General features: G+C 40.4%; 1 protein-coding gene across 1 annotated transcript; it reads left to right on the top strand.

The window, feature by feature from the left end:
- Positions 1-3519: 3519 nt before the first annotated feature.
- capn12 (calpain 12) lies at positions 3520-24246 on the top strand. The gene is made up of 21 exons (XM_076283729.1): positions 3520-3804; positions 4145-4214; positions 4864-4982; positions 5792-5925; positions 6160-6331; positions 14775-14858; positions 16329-16414; positions 16576-16653; positions 16904-17070; positions 17196-17291; positions 19149-19351; positions 20195-20403; positions 20853-20889; positions 21058-21132; positions 21636-21681; positions 21982-22043; positions 22132-22200; positions 22714-22792; positions 22991-23107; positions 23242-23291; positions 24129-24246. The coding sequence occupies exons 1-21, from the start codon at positions 3616-3618 to the stop codon at positions 24153-24155; spliced, it is 2169 nt and encodes a 722-aa protein (XP_076139844.1). The 5' UTR covers positions 3520-3615; the 3' UTR covers positions 24156-24246.
- Positions 24247-24452: the final 206 nt, after the last annotated feature.

The raw sequence follows: 24452 nt of genomic DNA, 5'->3' as shown, positions 1-24452 counted from the left end.
TCAGCACACAGTGAAGTGAAGCGCACTAATCCCGGCGCAGTGAGCTGCCTGCAACAATAGCGGCGCTCGGGGAGTAGTGAGGGGTTAGGTGCCTTGCTCAAGAGCACTTTAGCCGCGCCTACTGGTCAGGGTTCGAACCCTTCGGTTATAAGTCCGAAGCGCTAACCAGTAGGCCACGGCTACTGCGGCTAATTGTTGTCCTTTCTTTTGTCCACACACAAATTGGGGAAGTCTACGGTTTACAGCAGACATCATTGCTTGATAATGATGTTAGTACCTTACTTGGGCCGGTTGGGTTATTATATCTAGTCTTTCACAAGTAGCCTAGTCATTGGTCATATCCTTACTCATTCTCACACATCTGAATCATAACACAAAAATGACTCACCTTGTAATCTGTTTTTGACACTACAACAGCCATTGTTGTTCTGTAGCCTAGCTAAACTGCTTCCATCCACATACTGGCCCTGTGGCCCAGAGAACACCAACACCACACTCTAAAGTTGGCAGTTTATATTTGTACTGTAGAATGTTCAGAAAAGAAATCTAGTTCCAGACAAATTGAAAAAACAGATTTTAGGCCTAATAGTTATGCAGGATCAACATGCATTCTCTTTAGAATTGAAATATCATGGCATGTCCGATCATTATAGTTTTGGTATCATTAAGGAAAACAGATGAATTACCCTAAAATATATTTTTCTGAGAAGTCTATATATTCTAGATGTGATATAATGTGCATTGAGACATCTCCCAACTTCCTCCATACCACTATACCTTAGTTCTGTAATGTATTTTGCATTACATTGATTACATGCATTGATTTTCAATGGACAGCTATTAGTTATGGGTCTAAAATAGCTGTGTAAAGTGTATTCAGCCCATATATTTTCTAAAAGCCTATACTCTCTAGATGTGATATAGCAAGAGTTTGGATTTGACCCACCCACTTTTAGTGTTTTGCCTCTATCTTATCCTATATTATAGGTGAAAAGTGTATGACGGATACATTTTAGCCTATGTAATTCATGGAAAGCTAAATTATCCATCTAAACTGTATATTTTCTAAAAGCCTATGGCATCTACATATGATATAACATAGATTAAGACATATCGCATCATCCCACACACTTGCATACACCTATACCTACACATAGGCATGTATTGTGAATTGTACTGGGTATGGGTATGAAAATACAACTAAGCTACCACTTAGAAAACATATCTCTCAGACATAGGATTACGAAAATCATTGCTAGATTTTGCCACCTTTGGTGATACCAAATTCTGCTCTGGCCCATGGACTATGGTGATGGGGACAAAATTATGGGCTTGTTTGCTAATTCTATTTTTTGTACAATGAGCACACAGTTTAGTGAAATTGTACTCAAACTAGCACTATTTACTGGAGTGGACAATTTAGTAAAACGTGTGCACTAGGTAGTAAAACAAGTGCACATACAAACTTGTGCACAGAGCAAAATGAGCACACTATTTCGTGCGCATGTTCTCTCCGTACACAAAAAAAAAATCAATTTCTCGACTTCATGGCTTAATTTCACTCTGACCATCAACTGTGAAACCAGATGTGTGTCTCTCCTAAATGTCCAATGAATTCATTTAGGCACAGGTGGACTCCAATTAAGTTCTAGAAGCATCTCAAGGACCATTTACAGAGGTAGGATGCACTAGAGCTCAATTGCAAGCGTCATAGGGTCTTAAATATATCTAAATATATAAGTCTATCACCTCAGAAATATTTCCAAGATTAGTTCCAACTTAACTTTTAAAGACACTGAGACCATTATACATGCATTTATTTCTTCACGCCTGGATTACTGCAATAGTCTTTTTTCTTGTCTGAACCAAAAATCTATAAAGACTTCAAACTGTTCAGAATTCAGCTGCCCGGCTTCTTACTAAGACAAAGTACTGTAAACACATTACTCCTGTTTTAGCCTCACTGCACTGGCTCCCATAAGCTTTAGAATTGATTTTAAGATTCTTCTGATTTTTAAAGCTCTACATGGCCTGTCTCCCAACTACATATCTGACCTCCTAGTACCTTATACACCTGTGCGTACTTTAAGATCATCTGCTAGTGGTTTCCTAACTATTCCTAAGGTCAATCTCAAAACTAAACGGGAGAGAGCATTTAGTGTCAGGGCACCTAGGCTCTGGAATGACCTGCCTGATGAAATCAGGTCAGCCAAGTCAGTATGCTCTTTTAAATCCCTCCTTAAAACTCATCTTTACAAGCAAGCCTTCCTTAGTTTTGTTTAAGTAATATACTCCATTTTGTGTTAAGTTTATTAAGTTTTATTTCAGTGTTAAGTTTTATTTCAGTGTCAAGTTTTATTTCAGTAAGTTTAATTTCAGTATTAAGTTTTATTTCAGTATCCTAAGTTTTATTTCAGTGTCAAGTTTTATTTCAGTAAGTTTTATTTCAGTGTAAGTTTATTTTCCTTTTTCAAATTTATGTTAAGTTCTAATTGAATTAGTATATATTATTTGATTGTTATATTATTATGTCTTATTTGCATTTTCATTTATGTTGATATTGTACAGCACTTTGTAACTTTGTTTTGAAAAGTGCTATATAAATAAAGATTATTATTATTATTATTATTATTATTAAATAGGATATTTCCGTCTCTTATTTTGGAGTATTTTGTGTAGAAAGAAAGTAACACTTGTGTACTCTTCTGAAACTCTTCTGAATTTTAACTAAATTTATACATTTCCACATTTTAAAACCACTCCACTTTTGACTTCTAAAGCAGTGGGACATCTGGTTCTGGGTGCATTTAGAGGGTGTCCAGAGGGTGTGCAGGCAGAGTTTAACTGAAAAATGTTAATGTGAGTGTGTGTATGTATGTTTAATTTAGTTGTTGTGCACTTTTTTAAGTATAGTATAAGTATATATACTTTTTTGATCACGTGATGGAAATTTGGTCTCTGCATTTAACCCAGTCAGTGAATTAGTGAAACACAAACAGCACACAGTGAATACACAGTGAGGTGAAGCACACACTAATCCCGGCGCAGTGAGCTGCCTGCTACAATGGCAGCGCTCGGGGAGCAGTGAGGGGTTAGGTGCCTTGCTCAAGGGCACTTCAGCCGTGGTCCCTCCGGTTACAAGTCCAGAGTGCTAACCAGTGGGCCACGGCTGCCCCAAAACTTATATTGGATTTTATGGTATGGTGGTGTTTTTACAAATGTTCAAAATGTTCAAAGCTAATGCACAGTATATATGCAACAGCAGCATTTGCACTGTCAACATTTTTTATTTATATAAAGTGTGGGTGAACTGTATGGCTATGCTGTGGTTCCTGTAGGCTTTGCGTGCGGTGTGTGTGTGTGGGGGGGGGGCCTCCATGTCCATTTTGCTTGGGGCCCCCAAATTCCTTGAAACGCCCCTGCTTGTTATTAGACCTCGCTGACTTGCCAACTGGCGTCCTGATGTCTCCACTCGAAAGGGGAGGAGATGTAGGCAACTATTTAAGAGGGCATTTAAACAGCCTGTTGATACGTTGTCAGCCTAGCGGGACATCTCAGTCAGTGCATACTGTGAAGTTATACCCTTTATTTTTTCTTTCATATTTGTTGGGAAAAATGGCTAGCAGCAAATTTCGCTCCATTGAGAGCCCCATGAAATTTAAAGATCAGGATTACAAATCCCTGAGAGATGCCTGTTTAAAGTCTGGTTCTCTCTTCTGCGACACTACATTTCTTGCTGACCAGAGCTCCATTGGAATGCCCGTGGATCCCAACCCTGACAAGGTGACATGGTTACGACCCAAGGTAGGTTAAATAATCCGTCTCCATTATATGTTGTATCAATAGTCAGCTCCTTCAAAGCTCTTTAAAATCATCTGAGTGTTCATGTAACTAAATTTCCTCTAGTCAAAATGAATATGAACAAGGAATAGGTATGGAATAGAAGATGGATATATCTGGGCTTAAGCAGGCAAAAGTTATATCTGAATTTACAAATGCTAACATTTCAACATAAAATAAATGAATAGCAGTTACTGCCTAAACGTTATTCAGGTAGCTGCCTGCAGGTTAGTGAGTATACATTTTGTGTGTTTTATGATGTTTCCACTCTTCAATATGAACTCCTGTTACCATGTTCCTGCAGGAGATCTGTGACGATGCTGTATTTGTGGAGGGCACTATTGGCACCACAGATATCTGCCAGGGCCAGCTGGGTGAGTGTGCACTCTATCTATCCACCATTTATCTACTCTGTATATCTGTTCAGCTTCTCTATACCTATTATAGTATGTCTAAGGACTCCCCTGAGAGATGGTTATGAGCATCTGGATAGATTTCCTTTCTTCCTCTCTCCCTTATCTCTCTGTCCTGCCACCCCTCCCTCTGGGTCTGTTCTACAGCAGGCAATGGACTAACTTGACTGGACTTGCAGGGGGGAAGGATTAATGTCTTCATAATTTGTTCTCTCCTTTCTAATTCAGTTAGCTATGCTTACTGTTTTAGTATGTGCATGTCCATGTAAAAGTGTGTGTGTGTGTGTGTGTGTGGGGGGGGGGGGGGCGGTCTCAGAGATGTTTGTGTGTATTTTGAATTTTTTTACAAATATGCTCTAGCCCCTACAGCAAATTTTGTCCTTGGAATACAGATGAGTAACATTAACACAGGAATTCAACAATCTCTTAGTGTTTTGGAAAACATATTTGGCATAGTGAGGGTTGAGTTTTAGGAATTTCTGAGAAATGATGCGCCCACACAGGCTATTTGCCCTTGCAACAGTGTCTGTGTGTGTGTGTGTGTGCGCGCTTGTGTGCGTGTGTGTGTATGTGTGTGTGTGCAAATATTATTGTGATTTTCCTCATTCAGGTGACTGCTGGCTCTTGGCAGCACTGTCCTGTCTCACCATGCATCCTGAGCTTTTTGTAAAGGTGGTTTCATCTGAGCAGAGCTTTGCGGAGGGATATGCTGGGATCTTTTATTTCCATGTAAGAGCTGTCAAATGCACTTAACTTATCCTGCTCTGACATGCAACAGGAGACTTTAGCATATGAGGCATATAAAACTGTGTGTCACCATACATATATCAATATACAATCACTGATAAGATTAAATTAAATGTGGTTTCTTTTATGGAGTGCCTTGAAGGTTAGGTCGTAATTAAAACTTAATTAAGGTTTGAATAAAGAAGAAGTTTCCAGACCCTTTATACATAAACATAATTATTTTGCAGCAAGCATGACCTGACTTGAGAGAGAGAGAGTAAAAGGTAAGGGATCAGTCAAGGGGAAAGAAGATATTGGAAATGACAAACAAGAGACAAGGATACGAGTTGAGACGAGAGAAGTGAGTGCTCCAGGGGTTTTACTCCAGCTGTTTTACTACCAACTTAGCAACACTCCCAGAAACAGACCAGCTGTGGGCTGGTGTGGACGTGTTTTCAGTCAACAGGAAAAAAACAATTTGCACCTGGATGAAAGTCAAAACTGGTATGGGGTATATAAGTGGGAGTAAACATTGGGAGTAAAACAGATGCAGAACAGCATATTTGATCAATCATTTAATTACGGCTCCCAAATGGAACTTCGCAAGTCAGACAGGCAAACACTCCACTTGCAAACTGTATATATGAACAAAATGTGTTAAAACCTGAGTTACAGTTTAAACAACAGTTGTCATATAGTACAATACATAGTATGAAAATTCATTTCACATATCTTCATCTCTCCTTCTTCATTTATCTATCTGATTGTGTTTCTCTGTTCTGTTCTTTTCTTGTGTGTCATCCCTCTCCCAGTTCTGGCAGTATGGGGAGTGGGTTGAGGTGGTGGTGGACGATCGGCTGCCAGTGCGCAGCGGTCGTCTGCTCTTCAGTTACTCCCGCAGCAAAAATGAGTTCTGGAGTGCCCTGGTGGAGAAAGCCTATGCCAAGTGAGTGCAGGCTTTAAGTACTTTGACGTGTGTGTACGTGAATATGTTTGTGTGTGTGTTAGATGCGTCAGATTAATAACTGTGCTGAATTCATTGTGTCTTCATGTGATGTTTACATATCTGTCTCCGCTCCTATAACACTTGTTCTTACATGCCACTCAGTATGCTTATGAGTACTGCCACTCGGTATGCTGGGATACGGTGTTTATGTGCTTATAAATGTGTTTTGTGGAGGTTGATGGGATCCTACAGCAGTCTGAAAGGTGGTAATATCTCAGAGGGGATGGAGGACTTCACTGGAGGCATTGCATACTCACAGCTTGTGTCTGCCTACAAGCCCCCTGTGCTCTGGAGACAACTGAATGCATCACTGTCTAGAGGGACCTTGCTGAGCTGCTTTATACAGGTACTACAGCCAGACACACACACACGCACACACACACCTTCATATCATATTCTTCATTGCCAGGTCCAAACCAGTTTAATGCTGATATTGGCACTCTGGGCCTGGGGAACAGAAATTAACGTAAATAATGCAGGACAGCTGATTTATTTTTCAGTTTTTGCCCATTGCTTGAACACTACACATGTCTGCAACACACAATTCTGCAACACACTTGATCCTTTCTGCAACACACTAGCTCCTGCACACTACACACTATTTCATAAGACTCTTCGTTTCTAAATTAAATATCATGGGTACCATTGGGACAACACATCTATTCAAAATACAAAACACATGGATGATTGAAAACACTTGAAACAAGTGTTTTCAATCACCCAACACCTGAAAATACTTACTTACAAAACTGAACACCAATCAGCCAGCCACAAATAGGCCTCAGTTGATCCATTTTGAGAACTTTGCAAGCATCATGTTTACGGAATTAGCCGCCCTACATAACAAATAACAAAATCGAAATGTGCAACTGGTCTATGAGCTCTCACACTAAAAAACAGTGTGGAGAACAACATTATGGAACACAAAGAACAAAGAGAACATAGACTTAAGATTTACAGTTTTTGCCCATTGCTTGCACTTTTTGCAAAACTTTGGCTCATTACCGTGCATGATAATGCTTTGTTCTGTTATCCAACGTCTTTTCTTCTTCTTCTTCTTCTTCTTCTTCTTCTTCTTCTTCTTATTGCATTGCATGTAAATGCAATGGACTATTATCACTGTTCTTCTTATTACAGTGCATGAAAATGCACTGTTCTGTTATCCGAAGTCTTCTTCTTCTTCTTCTTCTTCTTCTTCTTCTTCTTCCCACCAGAAAGTAGCCTAGGGAAGGAGCAAAGCTAGGAGTTATTTCAGATGGGCAAGAAAGGTAACATTAAACTAGGCTTTACATTTAACAAACTAAAGGTAGCCTAAGTTTAGCCTTTCTAGGCTGTATAGCCCAGAGGAGGCTCCTTCATTGAGGAAAGGGAGGAACACCCTCCCTAAAATTTCAGAGAAAAATAAAAAATATATAAAGTGAATTACTAATCTGATAAATTACTGTTAATATTACTATTTTTAACACTTTGAATGAACAAAATCGTTCCCCTAGGTCAAAATGCCAACAGCACCCCCTATCGCAATTGAAAATTACTGTATGGAGGAGCTTCCTCCTCAAGCCCCTCATTGAAGTCCATTATAAACGCCTCGGACCCCAGCGGCTCGTGAATCACGTCGTTTTCAATGGCCAAGGGAGGAAGCTCCTCCGTACAGTAATTTTCAATTGCGATAGGGGGTGCTGTTTTTAGCGGCAACGGTTCAAGAAGGTTATCTGCAGTCAAACTACGAATCTTATGTTGAACGGAAAGCTTGTTTTTTGCTCGTGAAATAAACAGTACAATGGAATCAGAGGACAATCTCAAATCTTTTATACATTCAAATACACTGATAATGTTTATCAAAGCAGGAAGACAAAAGGAAGCAAACATTCATATTCCAAAACAAGATGGTAAGTGTAGGCTACTGAATGCTAGTCAGACAAATAGGCTACTCATGGCTAACTGGTAACGTTAGCACAGAAAACAATCAGCCATAGCCTACTGCTGGCCTGTCACATACGTGGACAGTTCACTTGGTGATAAAACAGTTTTGGATATTTATGCGTTGTTATAATCATCCAAGTTATGCCTTAACTAAACAATTGTTAAATAAGGTTCTTGTTGTTATGTTCTTGTTTTCACCGTTCTAAATGTATCTTTGGATGGTAACATTGTTAATGAATGTTTCAGACCATGATGCATTCCTTTAATGACGTCTTCAATAACATTTGCCTTTCGAGTATGCTTTCATAAATTCCCACTTAGCTACTACAACCTGTCTTTAAATTATAGCGATTTGGCTTTAAAAACAATAGCATGTTACAAATAACCACATTTAAGGTCTATTTTTAATGGTAAATAGTTACATGGTTTTATAAAACAAGTGTCTATTTTTATTATTATAGACTTTTCTGCCAATGTATTACACTGAGCAAAACCTCCAGACTTTCCGTAATTTTGCACATCTGGAAAACAGTATTTCATAACTAGACCTACATATCTTCCCTGACTTCCCAGACCTAAATTTAAATTGTCAATGTCAGAACAGCATTTATTGCACAACATTGTAGCATTTTAACTGGCATAGTACATACTGCTGCTATAAATGTGTCTGGGTAGGCGGCCTACATACTCTATTGTTCACATATGCCACCAAACACCATCACAACCTCACATTTGCCACTAACGCCAATCAAGCAGACATTCCTTCCTCCGTTATTTTTTTAACCACCAGCCGCCACTATAGCCTAATGTTGTCCAAACGAATACATCCTTGTCAGGTGTTGTTGTAGGCCTATTATAAGATATTGTATGTGGATGTAGTTAGGCTACTATGCAGGCTACTTTTCATAACTTTTTAACTGACCAAATGCACGCACCTAAAACCGGGAAACTGACAAATATTGTCAACGCGGGGGTGGGGGGTTATAGAATGCGTTACGTTTTTATGTGTCGGATGGTGGGGGTACGCGAGCCGAGTCGGAATGTAGGCGGTGGTATGCGGGGGGAAAAGTTTGGGAACCGCTGCATTACACTATCTAAATTCAACTTCTAAACTAGATGTACCGCAGAGCGGTACAAAATATGACCGCCGCCCAGTCCAGCACATTTTTTCCACAAAAAGAAATCACGCTGAAAGGCCTATATGATTCTAACTGTCTCACTAAATTGCATTATCCACACTCAATTCTCACTGGTATCTGCTAGACAACAAGTACCAAAACATGATTAGTTCATAGATTTCACATGTAAAAGTCATTTTATACAACCCCACCTCCATCTTGCCTGTTCATAATTCTGAGAAATTCTTGATTGTTTGTGTTATGTTTATGTTATGTGTGTGGGTGTATGTGTGTGTGAGTGTGTGTGTGTGTGTGTGTGTGTGTGTGTGCCTGCGTATGTGCCTGTGCATGCACGCGTACATATGTCTACTGTGTGAGTATGTGTCATACGTATGATTACTGTGAATGTATGTGTGTGTGTGTGTATCTGTTTGTGCACATGTGTGCACATGAAATGGGTTAACATGACCCCTGGAGGCAAACATCGGAAAAAAATGGTTATCTTAGGCCCTACAGTTCTCAAGATATTCACAGAGAACTGTGTCTGCCCTACCCTCCTTTCGGGGGGTCCAGTCCAGCGGGGGGGCTACAGATCAAAACGAAAAATGACGGTTCCATGCTATTCATGTGGGGGTACATGCCCACCAAGTTTCGTGTACCCCGGTCTTTCAGTGTCCCGGGAATCCTTGTTGGTGTATGTCACTAAATGTACACATAAATGATTTTATTGTAAGGCCCCCCCATAAACGAAAGTACACAAAACTTGGCATGCATTCGGAGGGTGTCATAATGATCCTACACTTTTAATTTCGTGTAGTTTTGACCTTGTCAGCCAGAGATATTGTGATGAAAACTCCTCATTTTTTGCTTTTTAATTTTTAACTAGGTGGCACTATACATGAAATAAGTGGTAATGGGATGGGTTGACATGCCCCCTTAAGACCAACATACATAAAAAAGGTGGACCTCCTAGGCCCTACGGTTCTCGAGATATTCACAGAAAACTGTCTCCGGCCACCTACAGGCCAGTTGGTGTATAGTAACATAAATTAATTTATTGTGTGGCCCCCCATGAACGGAATTCCAAGAAACTTGGCGTGCATTCAGAGGGTGTCATAATGATCCTACACTTCCAATTTCGTGCAGTTTTGACTATGTTAGGTCACAGATACCTGTGATTACAACACCTCATTTTTACTTTTTTGTGTTTAACTAGGTGGCGCTATACATGAAATGAGTGGTTATGGAATGGGTTGACATGGCCTCTTGAGATCAACATACAAAAAAAAATGGTCCTCCTAAACCCTACGGTTTTCGAGATATTCACAGAAAACTGTGTCTGCCCTACCCTCCTTTCGGGGGGTCCAGTCCAGCGGGGGGGCTACAGATCAAAACGATGGTTCCATGCTATCCATGTGGGGTTACATGCCCACCAAGTTTCGTGTACCCCGGTCTTTCAGTGTCCCGGGAATCATTGACGGAAATTTGGGCATGCAAAAAAAAACAAAAAAAAAAAAAAACAAATCTAACTAAACCTATATGACCGCCGCGCAGCGAAGCGGCGGTCATAACTATATACTCTGTCTCAGGCTTTAAGCATACAATCTGGCTCTCTTAAGACTACAGATTCTGTTCAACTATTTCCGCTGCCCACAACTGTTTCAAAATAAATGTCGTCACTACAATACTGCCGCACTAAGGCAGAAGGTCGTAACTTCGATTTTGGCGAAAATGAGTTTTTGTCATTATTAGGACAATAAACATACGTTTTATCATGTAGACAAACATCAAGTTTCAATTCGGTTGTTTTTTGGGAGAAATAAGATGATGTTTTTGCCGTAACTTCAAAAAGCCGAGGGGAAACTGTGGCAGAAGCCCATAACATCAGATACGGCTTTATGCCTTCCTTTCATGCTGCTACTGAACACTCGATTGAAGTTACGATGCGAAGTTATGGCAAGCTGCCTTCTGACCGACCATCAACGTGAAGTTGTATTGCCGGCTGGAGTTATGTCTAGGCTATGCATTATTCAATTAAATCACCTCAGACACACACTAACTTCAATAAAGTGTATAGGCTACAGTAGCCTACATGTTTTGCAGTGCTTGATTTTTGTTAGATTGATGGCTTTGAAACGTTACCTAGCCTAAATGCCACGATCAAGGATATGCTGGTGCGTTAAAGATAGGCTAGCTAGGCTATCAAGATTAGCCTAACTTAAAAGCCTAAACTCAACAATATATTCAGTAACAATCGCATTAGAGCATGGCTTGTAGCCTAGGATATCTTAATTCACACCACAGCCCGTAATACAAGGCTACATGTCAACTGGGAAATGTTTCTCATACTGTATGCTAGCTCTCGCCTGCAAATGATAAGTGATTGACTGAAAACGACGCGAGTTTGTTGGAGCCGCAACGACACACCTTCCACACATACACCAGCAGCAGGAATGTAGTAATTTAGAGCCTACCTTTTGTTGAAACCTGGTTAAAATCCATACCAAACAACCGACGAGAAAGCGAATCCATTAAATCTGCCACGAGTTTTTAAAACTTGCTGCCGGCTAGTCAAAACTCCCAAGTTTTTACAGGCTGTCAATTCTATCAACGCATCCTAAAGTTTAGTGTAGCTGCGGGTTGGTGGGGAAATTAAAGCTAGTCGCAAAGCAGGCAGCTTTAAATTGCAGTAATATAAAATGACCAAATAAAGGCAACCAATCTCATCCTAATCTACCTAATTTGTGTGGGAGAACTTTGTTTTATCATCTGCATTTGGTTAAGTTTCCATTCTATCCAGGAAAATGTATAGGCCTACAATCATAACTTAATCAAAGACCTACACACATCATCAAAATGTATTCCTGATTTCATGATAATAATGCAAATAGCCGACTGCAAGTAAAATCCCAAGAAATATTAATTCCTATGTTTTCACTGAAACTTTTCAGCAGACATTAAGATGCTACAATGGGATGATTCTGAAATATGTATGCTGTTCTAGGCTGGTTATAGAAATAAACAAGCCAATTAGTCTAGAAATTAGTGCCTCATATCCAAACAGAAATATGCTTTATATATATTAAAACATCAAAACACTCTCATTCTTAATTCTGACATCGGTCAGAAGTGACTGTCTGTGTGGTACTAGTATGAGTATGAAATACAGAAAAAAACTATGAAAAAAACTATCATTTTCATATGATGTTGATAAATGTGAAGCCACATTTTATCATTTTATCATAGTGAGTCCAATAGGGTTAATATTGCTTACATTTTAAGTGAAAGTTATCATTGTTATCATAACATTGTGCTATAAAATAGAAGTTAAGGTATTTTGCCTTAGTATGACCGATTGTCATTTAGTGGGCAATACTAAGGCAGAATACAGTAACTTCCAAAAAAGGGTCAAAGGTCAAATTTGAGTTCATTTTTTTTGTAGATAGATTAATACAGGTATACACTACAAAATGTGAAAATTACAATATTATACCTTTTACTCAATTGTCAGGACATTAAGATAACTTTAAAGGCATTTTTCTCAGTTTCACACTCTGGTGAGTTAAGGTCTTTTGCCTTAGTAGGGCAGTATAATTATGACCGCCGCGCAGCGAAGCGGCGGTCATATAGGTTTAGTGAGATTTTTTTTTTCTTTTTTTTTCTTTTTCGCATGTCCAAATTTCCGTCAATGATTCCCGGGACACTGAAAGACCGGGGTAGACGAAACTTGGTGGACATGTAACCCCATATGGATAGCATGGAACCATCGTTTTTCGTTTTGATCTGTAGCCCCCCCGCTGGACTGCACCCCCCGAAAGGAGGGTAGGGCAGACACAGTTTTCTGTGAATATCTCGAGAACCGTAAGGTTTAGGAGGACCGTTTTTTTTTTGTATGTTGATCTCAAGGGGCCATGTCAACCCATTCCATAACCACTCATTTCATGTATAGCGCCACCTAGTTAAACACAAAAAAGTAAAAATGAGGTGTTGTAATCGCAGGTATATGTGACCTAACATAGTCAAAACTGCACGAAATTGGAAGTGTAGGATCATTATGACACCCTCTGAATGCACGTCAAGTTTCGTGGAATTCCGTTCATGGGGGGCCACACAATAAATTAATTTATGTTACTATCCACCAACTGGCCTGTAGGTGGCCGGAGACAGTTTTCTGTGAATATCTCGAGAACCGTAGGGCCTAGGAGGTCCACCTTTTTTTTGTATGTTGTAACCCATTTCATGTGCACACATGTGCATAAACAGATACACACGCGCACACATACATTCACAGTAATCATACGTATGACACATACTCACACAGTAGACATATGTACGCATGCATGCACATGCACAAACACACATACGCAGGCAAACACAAAAGCATGCATGCACACACACACACACACCCACACACATAAACATAAACGTGTACATGCACACATGCACACAACTCAAGAATTTCTCAGATTTATGAACAGGCAAGATGGGGGTGGGGTTGTATAAAATGAATTTTATATGTGAAATCTATGAACTAATCATGTTTTGGTACTTGTTGTCTAGCAGATACCAATGAGAATTGAGTGTGGCTAATGCAATTTAGTGAGACAGTTAGAATCATATAGGCCTTTCAGCGTGATTTATTTTTGTGGAAAAAATGTGCTGGACTGGGCGGCGGTCATATTTTGTACCGCTCTGCGGTACATCTAGTTCACTATTAAACTATTTAAACTACTCAACTATTTAACTGTTCAGTCATTTCAACTGTCAGTTGTTATCAACTATGACTCCTGCCAACTGTTTCCAAATAAAAGTTTGTTTTGCATTTTATGTTAATATACAGTATGTTTATATTTTCATGCACTGGTAATTTCCTCGAAATTACCTTTTCTAGTTGTATCAGTACTTTACACACAAGCAAACACGACACAACACTGAGAAATAAACCATTCACATCTATGTTGAATTGAAACTCTGCTATTAAAACCTAAGGTTTTGCAGAGTTTCAATTCGAATAGATGTGAATGGTAGCAGAGTTTCGACATTGGACATAGCCAAGGGGGCAGGCGAACGTTCGGAGAGCCTAGACACTATGGGCGGATCTCAGGGCTAATTAGGAGACCAGTTCCATCTAGCCATTTCATTGGACCCCATTCAATTTGGCGCCACTTTGACATCAAATAACGTTACAGTGGAAGCGTTTTAAGCTTTTATATGAACCTTGTGTGATTGGCGTCATAATCTATAACTGACTTACCGGCTGAGTTGACACGAAACAAAGTTTTGCAAAATGTGTTTGCAAGTTGTGCAAGCAATAGGCAAAAACTGTATTATTGACAATTGGACACAGATGTTGCTCAAACATCTTCAGATCTCACAGTAGAGTCACAGTAAAAAATACACATCTGAAGTATATTATCTGTGATAATAACACAAACCATCCAATGTTTCTGTTCATTCTGAAAGGGGTCTTTATATTTTCAGTGAGCCTTCACTGACACTAACAGCATTACACCAGAATGCAGTTGAAGTGTACAAATGTGTTTAATCAATGATCTTATTTGTGGTACAAGATTTATTTTTATATATGGAAAATAAATCTGTTAACACATTTGGAATGATTATTCTCTGTTCAAATGACCTTGATATATGGAAAATTATATATGGAAAATAAATCTGTTAACACATTTGGAATGATTATTCTGTTTCAAATGACCTTGATTCCCCTCGTTTTCTTTATGCTGTCTACAGGCCAAGACCTGCCATGAGATTGGGACCATCACTTCAGAGGGACTGGTGAGAGGTCACGCCTATGCCATCACTGACACAAACAAGGTTTGTTCAGCCTCTGTGGACCAGACAATAATTCACAAACCAATCAAGTTTTTTATTCAGTCCATTAGGTGTTTTTGTATCTGTTAAATATGATATATATGATCTGTTAAATTATCTAATATGTTAAATATGTTATATGATCTGTTAAAGGGGAACTATGCAGGTTTTAGCTTAATTTTTCTTAACTGAACAGCTTAAAGGTAATTGGAATGGTTATATGACTTTTTTTGGGTTGAATGGTGGCCGTCTCGTTTCCCTCGAGTGCCTGTGAGCGGAAAACCACCCTTGCAACTTTGGGCCGACAGGTCGACGGCCTCAGTGACAACGTCTCGCAGCCTTGCGATGTAACACATTGCTTTACTGCACTACACACATACACGCCAGGCACCGGCTAGAACAAGGTAGCGATGGAGTTTCTCAGACATTCGTCATGACAGAGCCAGCGAACAGAAGCAGAATGCGAGTGAACCGTTGTCGGGGGAACATGGAAAGAGGAAAACGGCAGACTGACCGATTGAGGAGTGTCGTAAATCATATACTCTGAAGCTGTAGGGGGAGCTCTGCAGAGAAACCTGCGGGCAAAAAGCTTGTTGGAGGGAGAATGTGCCATGAAGGGTTAGAGCAGGAGATGACACTTGAGGAATATGAGATGGAAGACAGGTTTTGGAAGTTACATGGCAGAACAAGACCAATGGTGGTCAAAAGAGTATGTCAAGGACAACATTGTCTTTAAGTGGATGATCATGTCACCAAGGACTAGTATAGGACAGTCATGCTCAGGGATAGAAGACAACGAGCACGTGCATAGAAATAGGCAAGGCTAAAGCAGTTAGAAAGCACAATATGCTGTCAATCCCTCCAATAAAGGCTGCCCTAAAGTAGCACGTCAAGAGGGCAGGCCATGTGTGGGGTCAGATGTTGGTGTCCACAACAGAACCTCTGCTTTGCAAATGGGACTGGTCAACGACATCTGAGGGGTTATTATGAACCATTTTGGAATTCCCTACCAGATGCAGGCCATTCCAGCTGCATGTCTCCTGCAAATGTAAGAAGAGTTATGTTAATTAAGCAGTGCAAATGCAAAAACGCAGCCTTAACTGCACTGCCACGAGGGGAATACTGATAAGAGATGTTTGGAGAGTTACTGTTAGCATCTTGAATTGATAGAAGTAATCTTCTAAGCAATTCTAACATTCCAAATTTGAATTCTGCATCATAGAATTGACAGAGATCAATCATATCAGATAAGTCTAACTTCATTGCAATTATCATTTTCATAACCATCGTTGGGCCTATGGGCCTTATAGGCCTATGTATTATCCAATGTACTTCCAGGAAATATGTATATTTAGTTGACTATCATCAGTATCATATATCCAACTCTGGTAAGAAAATGTATCTGAAAACTGTTGTCACTGGCAGCCGTATTGAAAAATCCTTAACATGTCTTTAACATGCGTGTGTCTACAGATACAAATAGACTCAACTGAGGTCCTGCTGGTGAAATTGCGTAATCCATGGGGTTTTGTGGAATATTGTGGACCCTGGAGTGACAAGTAAGGATGGCTTTTTATTTTATTTTATTATTACAATGACAAGTAAGGATGTTTTTTTTTTTTTTTTTAAATCATCTTCTTCTTATTATTATTATGATGATGACTTCCAAACACCAAATGAACACCTCTGTTTAATGTGTATCTGTTTCTGAAATGCTCAGGTGTAAGAACTGGAAGAAGGTTGACAAGGCTGAAATTAAAAAACTCCAGCTTCAAAATTTGGAGGATGGGGAATTCTGGTGAGTCCTTGACTATAGCACAAGCACAACAATATCATGAATTTTTTCGAACATACCTCAACCTGACAGACTACTGGGTTTGACTTTTGTGTTTGCTCCATGGGCATACCTCTGTGTGGATTTGTGTGTGTCTGTGTGCATATTTGAAGAGTTGTCGGAAACGGAATCATTATTATCCATTAATCTGTGTTATTTAAACATTACTTACAATGTGTGTGTGTGTGTGTGTGTGTGTGTGTGTGATTTGCAGGATTGCAGTGGAGGCGTTCTGTAGCCTCTTTAACATGGTGGAGCTGTGCAGTGTGAAGCCAGACTCCCTGAGCAGCGACAGTGACTCCGCCTCCTCCTGGTTTCTCACTGAGTACGAAGGCTCGTGGATCCCGGGCTGCTCTGCAGGAGGCAGCCGCAGATATAGACGTTAGTGTGTGTGTGTGTGTGTGTGCCCGCGAGCTCGTTCATGCAAATATGTGTTATATATGGAAATGAGTATGGAAATGGAACCATAATATTTAAATGTGTTTTGCATGTCTGTGATCTTGCAGGGTCATTTTGGAAAAACCCAAACTTTAAGCTATCACTGACAGCAGCAGATGTCGAGGGACAGGATGATGATGATGACGATGAAGATGATGCAAACAGTGGGTACTGGTTAAAAATTGACACTTCATTCACGATCACTTCATATACGATCAAGGTGATTCACGCAGCTGGGTGAAATGTAAGTACAACTGCAGCCGCTTGGGGGCAGCATAAGTCCGCTGTGGTGTTCCGTGGTCGAACCGGACGAAGCGTTCGACAGCAAGGGCTGTGATTAGCTGAGTTTTCAGTGTGTTGTTTCTCTGTGTTTTTAGCAGCCACTGCAACATGCTAGTCCACTGTAGCCTATAAGCTTTGTACATAATGTTAAACATAGTTTTGGATTCAGTGGCAAGATTTCTTGATTGTACAGTGCCTGTCTCTCAGTAATGTTTTAAAATGAGAGCTTCGTCAGCTGGCAGTAAGCTACTTTGTCGGCAGTCATGAGAAGTTCGCTTGCTACAAGGATACTAGCAGGGACAGATTAAACAAATATGGGCCCCTGTGCACAATATCAAAAAAGGCCCCCCCTCCCCCTGACCACGACGCGTGTGGGCGCGTTTGCGCATGCGCGTGCAAGTGACGAGCGCGTGCAGCCAGCGCTTCTCTCTTTGCTGTCGCTGTGCAGGCTGGTGCACAATTGCACACAATGAAAATGTAGTACATTATGTCATATATTATAACTCAGGCCCACACAGAAATGAATGTTTTTACTATTAGGCTGTAATCTCCCTTTGCTGTCCAAACAGTCGCAGCAACATTTTTCAAACGGACCGGACACAGTTGTCATATCTGACGGACCGGTAGCAGGGACGTTGATAGTATTTTGTGAGAGGTGGTGCTGATCATATTACGGGGGGTTCGGGGGTGTCTCCCCGGGAAAATTTCGAAATTCTGGCTGTTAAATATACCCTTTTAACGCAGTTTGGAAGGGGCATACAAACTTTAACAGAGCAAGCAGGGCCCGTTTTCTGTCTGACTCAGGTGATGTGAACATTGGCTACCTGCATGATAAGGTTTTCACTTCACTGCTGCTTGACACTACCTGCACCGGGCATAATCTAGCCTAAATTCATGGCATTTTTATTTTAAATCCGAGGGCCCCCATTGGCTGAGGGCCCCTGTGCATGTGCACACTTGGCACAAGCCATGATCAGTCCCTGACTGCCGCAGAATGTGAAAAACTTTGTGGTCTCAACACTGCAACGAAAGTTTCTTGCTATGGGGAGGAGTGACCTAAAGGACTGCATCAGAAAGATCAACGAATTCCTCCGCACAACACACAGATCTTCCCAGGGATTCAACGTGCTTTAAATGTAGACAGTAGCCTAGGCTAGAATGTAGAATGTAGACTGTTCGTTATTTCAATAAATAAGTTTTCTCTGAAGCACTTTCCCGACTTCATCTTTATATAAGCATATTATGGAGATATGATAGAAAACTGGATTTAACTAAACCGTGATCAATTTAAGTTCCCGTGCCCCCGCTGAAAGTCTCATGCGCTTATCGTTACACTATCAAATCTATAAGTGACCGTGACAAATAGGGTATAAGATACATAAACTCACGCTATTGTATTATCATATATGTTTGGTAATGGCTCAACTGTCTCTGATTGTTCTACTGACTTGGAAACTGCATTATGGAAGCAGTAAGTAAATCACATCAAAAATAGTAGTGGCAGAACTCCCAAGTGACACCTTGTGGTTGTTTGTGTCAATTGCAGTTTGTGCCATTTCTGCCGGGGTGAGTGATTCATGAAGGAACCCGTCCAAACTTAACTGGTACCCACTGTAGATGTTAGTGTGTGTGTGTGCACACGAGCTCGTTCATTCAAATGTGTGTTATATATGGAAATGAGTGTTTTGGAACCATAATACCGGTATTTAAATGTGTTTTGCATGTCTGTGATCTTGCAGGGTCAAACCCAAACTTTCAGCTATCAATGACAGCAGCAGATGTCGATGGACAGGATGATGACGATGAAGATGATGCAAATGCTGCTGCACAGAATCAGAATCAGAAAGGGAAGAAGTGCACGCTGCTGGTGGAGTTGCTGCAGAGAGACCGCAGGAGCAAGAACAAAGTCCAGTTCCTCCAGATCGCCTTCCACATCTACAAGGTGAGAGAGGAGTGGCAGAGATGAGTTGGTAGTGATGAGCGGGGAACATGGAAAATGGTGGTATATGCAGATCAAAATGTGAGAAATTTTGTATCGACATAAGAGTGACATGACACGGTCATGAACACATGAAACTGTCATGACACATGAACCCTAAACCTAACCCTAACTTGTTATGACAAAAACCGAATGTCACTTAATAACAGAAGTCTTATGTAATAAATGTTTATGACTTGTTTATGACACATTCATGACAGTGTCATGTCACTCTTATGTCGATACTGTCGATGCTCCATTGTCCCAAGCTCCTAGGAGCACATATACTTATAAAATGTTGTTACAGATGAAGGCTTTGATTATATGGTAGAGTTTCTTTTTTTTTTGGGGGGGGGGGGGGGCTTTTTATGCCTTTAATTAGATAGGATAGTGGAGGTTGACAGGAAGTGAGTGGGAGAGAGAGCAGGGGTGGGATCCGGAAAGTCCCACGGGGCGGGAATCGAATCCGGGTCGCCGGCATACGGTGCAGGTGCCCCAGCCAGTCGCGCCACTGCTGGGGCCTATGGTAGAGTTTCTAAGCATCTCTGAAGAGTGTATCATTTTTTGGTGCACACATTTACAATGCAATTGTCAAAAATGTTTTCTTTTATTCGTACAATCCTGTATCCCTTTTTTGTCTCTTTCTCCATTGCTTTCCCATAGATTCCTCATACGGAGACACTGTTTTTAAGGATTATGAAATGTAAAATAATCTGAATATCATTGTTATAATGATATTCATAGGAAGTTCTAATAGGACGTGTGTGTGTCTTTCTCTTTTGTTCTTCTGTATATATTTGGTTGCAGGTGGAGAACCAAGTGGGTAAGCTGGATGAGGCATTCTTCTCATCCAATAAACCCGCGGGGCGCTCGGGCAAGTACCAGGCCGTGCGGGGGGTGTATAACAGAGTACTGCTGGAGCCAGGCAATTATGTCATCATACCGTCCACCTACAGACCCAACCAGCCAGGGGACTTCTTCCTCCGGATCTATGCCAAGACTGGCAATACACTGGGGTGAGTGGTAAAAAATGAGCTGGACAATGTTTGGAGAATGTCTGTGTGTGTGAGAGAGAGCGAGTGAGTGTGTGTGTGTATGTATGTGTGTGAGAGAGAGAGAAAAATCACTTCGAAGACTGGATACATATTAGTTGTTTATAAAAAAATACCTGTATTTTGGCCTAATTGTGCCCTTATCGGATAAATGTGAGGATGCTATATAAGTATTTAGCAAAAACTTTAAAAATGTAATATGAATTCCAAAGAGTTATTCGGTTGTTAAGTTTAGCCAACAAGTGAGTAGTATGATGACAATTTTCTTAAAGGCTGAATAGTGGAATTTTTATTTTATTTTTGCTGTCTATGGAGAAAAACAAGTGGCTCTGAAAGCTGTTGGACCCAGAAAGAAAGGTATTATCCCATTATTGCATCATCACTTAATAAGCGAATTGCTTCTTGTGTTACAGACGTGAAAAGTTCACATGCTCCACAAAATTCTTCATGGTGAGTCCACCAGTCTTCATGAAGCGTGTTTTTGTGCCACATGTAAAGCATATTACTTTCAATATTAATACAAATACAACGAGTTATATATAATACCTTTTAGCTCACAGTCTCTCTCTCTCTCTCTCTCTCTCTGTGTGTGTGTGTGTGTGTATCTTTGCTTCAAAGACTGTGATGTCAAACCCACCTCTGCCTGAGGACCAAATGAGAGTGAATAACTGGTTCGATCAGGAGGATGTCTCTGTAAGTCCTGCCCTCCACTTTCATTAACAATGGTGTAAAACAGCAGTTAATATGAGACTCAAGGTGGCATATTTGAACTCTAAATCTAAAGATTAGATTAGATTCAACCTTTTGTCATGTACAGAGACCAGGTACCTAGCCATTGAAATGCCGTTAGCATCAATCCAGAGGTGCAAAATAATAGCATCCTGCACAGGTACTGCAAATAAGTGCTACTACACTGACACATCTAATCTCTAAATCTAATCTACAGCATTAGTCGTATGACCATAACATGTATTCTGAACTACAGCTATACATACAGGGGTGTATCTCTCTCCATGTTTACCCACCTTTTTCTACCACATGACCACTGCATGTCTGAGAATGAACAATGTCAACCCTATCAGTAGGGCATTTTCATGTTTTGATCAGCATTAGTTTCTGCAGCCCTTCATTAGATTGTCTTATTACTAGGGTGAATAAAGCACAGCAAGCAATCTAATGGTCTGCTCTTTTTTTAGGACGACAGACTCGATGCTGCAGCGTTCATGAGGCTTGTGAACTCAGGTTTCAACTCACATTCATCTCGTGTTTGATTTTGTAATTGGTGTCCTGTTATCTTGTTTGACCACAAGGGCGAGAACTATCCTTCTGAGCCCTGTCAGTTGTCAGCAAAACTGTATGCTGTGATTGTGTGTCATTGGAATGAAGACATCCATCTTCAACCTCATCTAGTGGTTTCACATTTCCACTTACATTTCCACATTCTTGAGGAGGCTTTTCAGCAGAATAATGCACAAGGTTAATACTTACAATGATGCATAGTATCTGAAGGTTGATTCAACTGACAGAAAGTTTCTCTCCCAGTTTTGGAGAAGGACTATCATCTTCCTCTGGAGACGTGCCGACAGCTTGTTTTAGGAGAAGATGTATCCTTCCCACATGTCTTGCACTAGCTCTTGTTCTGTCTTCTGCGTATCTGAGTGTGCATGGTTGATCCTTAATAATGCCCCACAGACCAGAGGAAAGGCCAGGCTGGACCGCACACAGGCTCTCAAGCTGGTGACATCACTGCGAAACCTACAAGTCAGTTGTTCATTGATTTTCTAATATTTTGTATCAGTCATTGTAAGGGAGACATATTGGGGATGATACAATAGGTGGCAGATTGGCTTCTTTAAGTCAGTATGTTAAGTATCTAATCAATTCATTATTTTTTTACATGTTTGTACATGTTTATGTTTATTGTTATTATGAAGACTTGCTATTGGATTAAATTAGATTCAACTTTATTGTCATTGTGCAGAGGTCAGGTAAAAAGACAACGAAATGCAGTTTGCGTCTAACCAAAAGTGCAAAAAAGCAGAAAAGTGCAATGTGATATACAAAGTATAGACAGGAGGTACATATTATTGTCATAATTATTGTTATTACCAGTATTGTTAATCCATTATTTGACTTCACTTTCAGTTATTATTTCTAATGTTAATGTACTGTAATGTTTACTGTCATTGTTGTAAGTCGCTTTGGATAAAAGCGTCCGCTAAGAAAACATAAACATATAATTGGTTTTCTCTTTACCTTTTTCCACTCTCAAAGTCAACCTTTTTCCAACATGATGAGGACTCATCCGGAACTATGAGTCCCTTTGAGCTCACTGAAGCCCTGAATGCATCAGGTATGCATACATAAGTAACATCTGGAAATTGAGGGTGCTCATTTATGTTCCAGAGGACAGAGGAATGAGACCCCTGTCTGTATTTTTGTATGTCGAAGTCAGAACATCAAATACAGTATTTGCTTTCCTCCACCCATGTAATTGCATTGGTATCACTCCTTTCCTATAAATCCAGACCTCTTTCGCTCTCCTCCTTAGGTTTGAAGTGTGACAGTGAGGTCGTGAAGGTGGTTTGGGAACGCTTTGGGTCTGGGGAGATCCATCTGCCCTTCCATGGCTTTGTCTCCTGTGTCACCAGGCTGAGAGCACTCCATGGTGAGCCAGCCCAGCCTTCCACACACAACCAGCCTGGACTTATTTGATCATTGTTTTATTACCTTTCTCTACCTGACACAGAGTAAGGCTTTTGCCAATGGCTTGTGATGGACTGTGTTGTTCCCTCTTCTCAGAACTGTATGAGTCGGAGAATCTTGAGAAGAAGAAGTCAGGGCTGAACACTGTGAGTATATCTTCATTCTGACTCAGTTCATCTCTAATCTGATCTCTTTTTATCGCTCTTCTTCTCATCTTAATGTGGACAGTGATTAGATGTGGTGAAGCATGCTGTGATACATCAGTGATAATATAATGATAGTAAACTAGTATGTCATTATTTACAAGCAGGGCACTAAGGTGAATCTAATTCTCAATAGGAGACAAACACTAAAGATGCTGATACATGACTGTTATCTCTAAGACCATTCTGTTATTATTAATTTAGAAAGTTTGTCACGACTACCTGGCTCACAGTAGTAATGACATAGGGGAGACCACACCATTTGTTAGGTTAAATCCAAAAGAATTTATTAAAACATTAACTTGATGAAAACATAATTTGAATAAATAAGTGTAACAAGTCAGTAAATGAGAAGCAAGGGAAATGTAATCAAAAGTGTAGTGCAGATCAGTAAAGTGTAGGCTGTGTGTAATGCAAAAAGGCAAAAAGGATGGTGCTGCCACCAGCATGGAGGCCAGAGCAAAGCCCAGCCGAGCAGAGCAAACGCACTGCGCAGAGCAGAACCAAGCAGAGCTGTGTATGGCAGAGAGTGGACAACTGGCAGGAGATGTTTTTAAACAGTCCCGCCAATCAGCTGCTGTCTAGACCAGATGGACTGAAAACAGACAGCTCCCCCTTCAGACTGGGGGGAGAGAGACCGCCCAAACATATTTTATCAAAGGTGGAGTGAGCACACCCAGCAGGGCAAAGCCGGGCGTGACAAGTTAAAATCTTGCTTCCCAGAGTTGTTACTGGACGCTGCCTGTCAATCAAAATAACCTCTATCTTTTCTCTCTGCAGTGGCTGCTGAGACTGCTGGCTTTATGAGGATACTCCAGATCCAGGATATTTCAGCCTATGATACGAGGGAATCTACAGTGCTTTAACGCATGCCTTTCTTTGTTCTTCCTACCAGCCATGAGACCCCCTCAAAAAACATTTAGGGCCATGCATTTGAAGGGTCAGTTTGAACTTTTCTAATCTACAGTAGCCTATGTCTAAGCCATAAACACTTGTTTAACGTAGCTGTGACCAGCCAAACAGCGTATGAGGAATGATTATCTGCTCCTGTTTAGCAAAGGCATGTTCAAAAGCAAAACATTCTGCTCTGTTTTGCTAAGATTT

This window comes from Alosa pseudoharengus, unplaced genomic scaffold (genome assembly GCF_046254945.1).
Source record: "Alosa pseudoharengus isolate Yale_2024_CS ecotype anadromous, Long Island Sound unplaced genomic scaffold, YU_APseudo_1.1 YU_APseudo_1.1_scf_14, whole genome shotgun sequence".
Lineage (NCBI taxonomy): Eukaryota > Metazoa > Chordata > Actinopteri > Clupeiformes > Clupeidae > Alosa > Alosa pseudoharengus.
Note: the sequence above shows the minus strand (reverse complement) of the source record. Positions and strands in the feature narration are given on the sequence as shown.

Bases quoted from the DNA above. Each gene is read 5' to 3' on its own strand.
- capn12 (XM_076283729.1), top strand. From the start codon at position 3,616: ATGGCTAGCAGCAAATTTCGCTCCATTGAGAGCCCCATGAAATTTAAA. The intron at 19,352-20,194 runs GTGAGAGAGGAG...ATTTGGTTGCAG, and splicing joins TCGCCTTCCACATCTACAAG to GTGGAGAACCAAGTGGGTAA. The intron at 23,292-24,128 runs GTGAGTATATCT...TTCTCTCTGCAG, and splicing joins AGAAGTCAGGGCTGAACACT to TGGCTGCTGAGACTGCTGGC.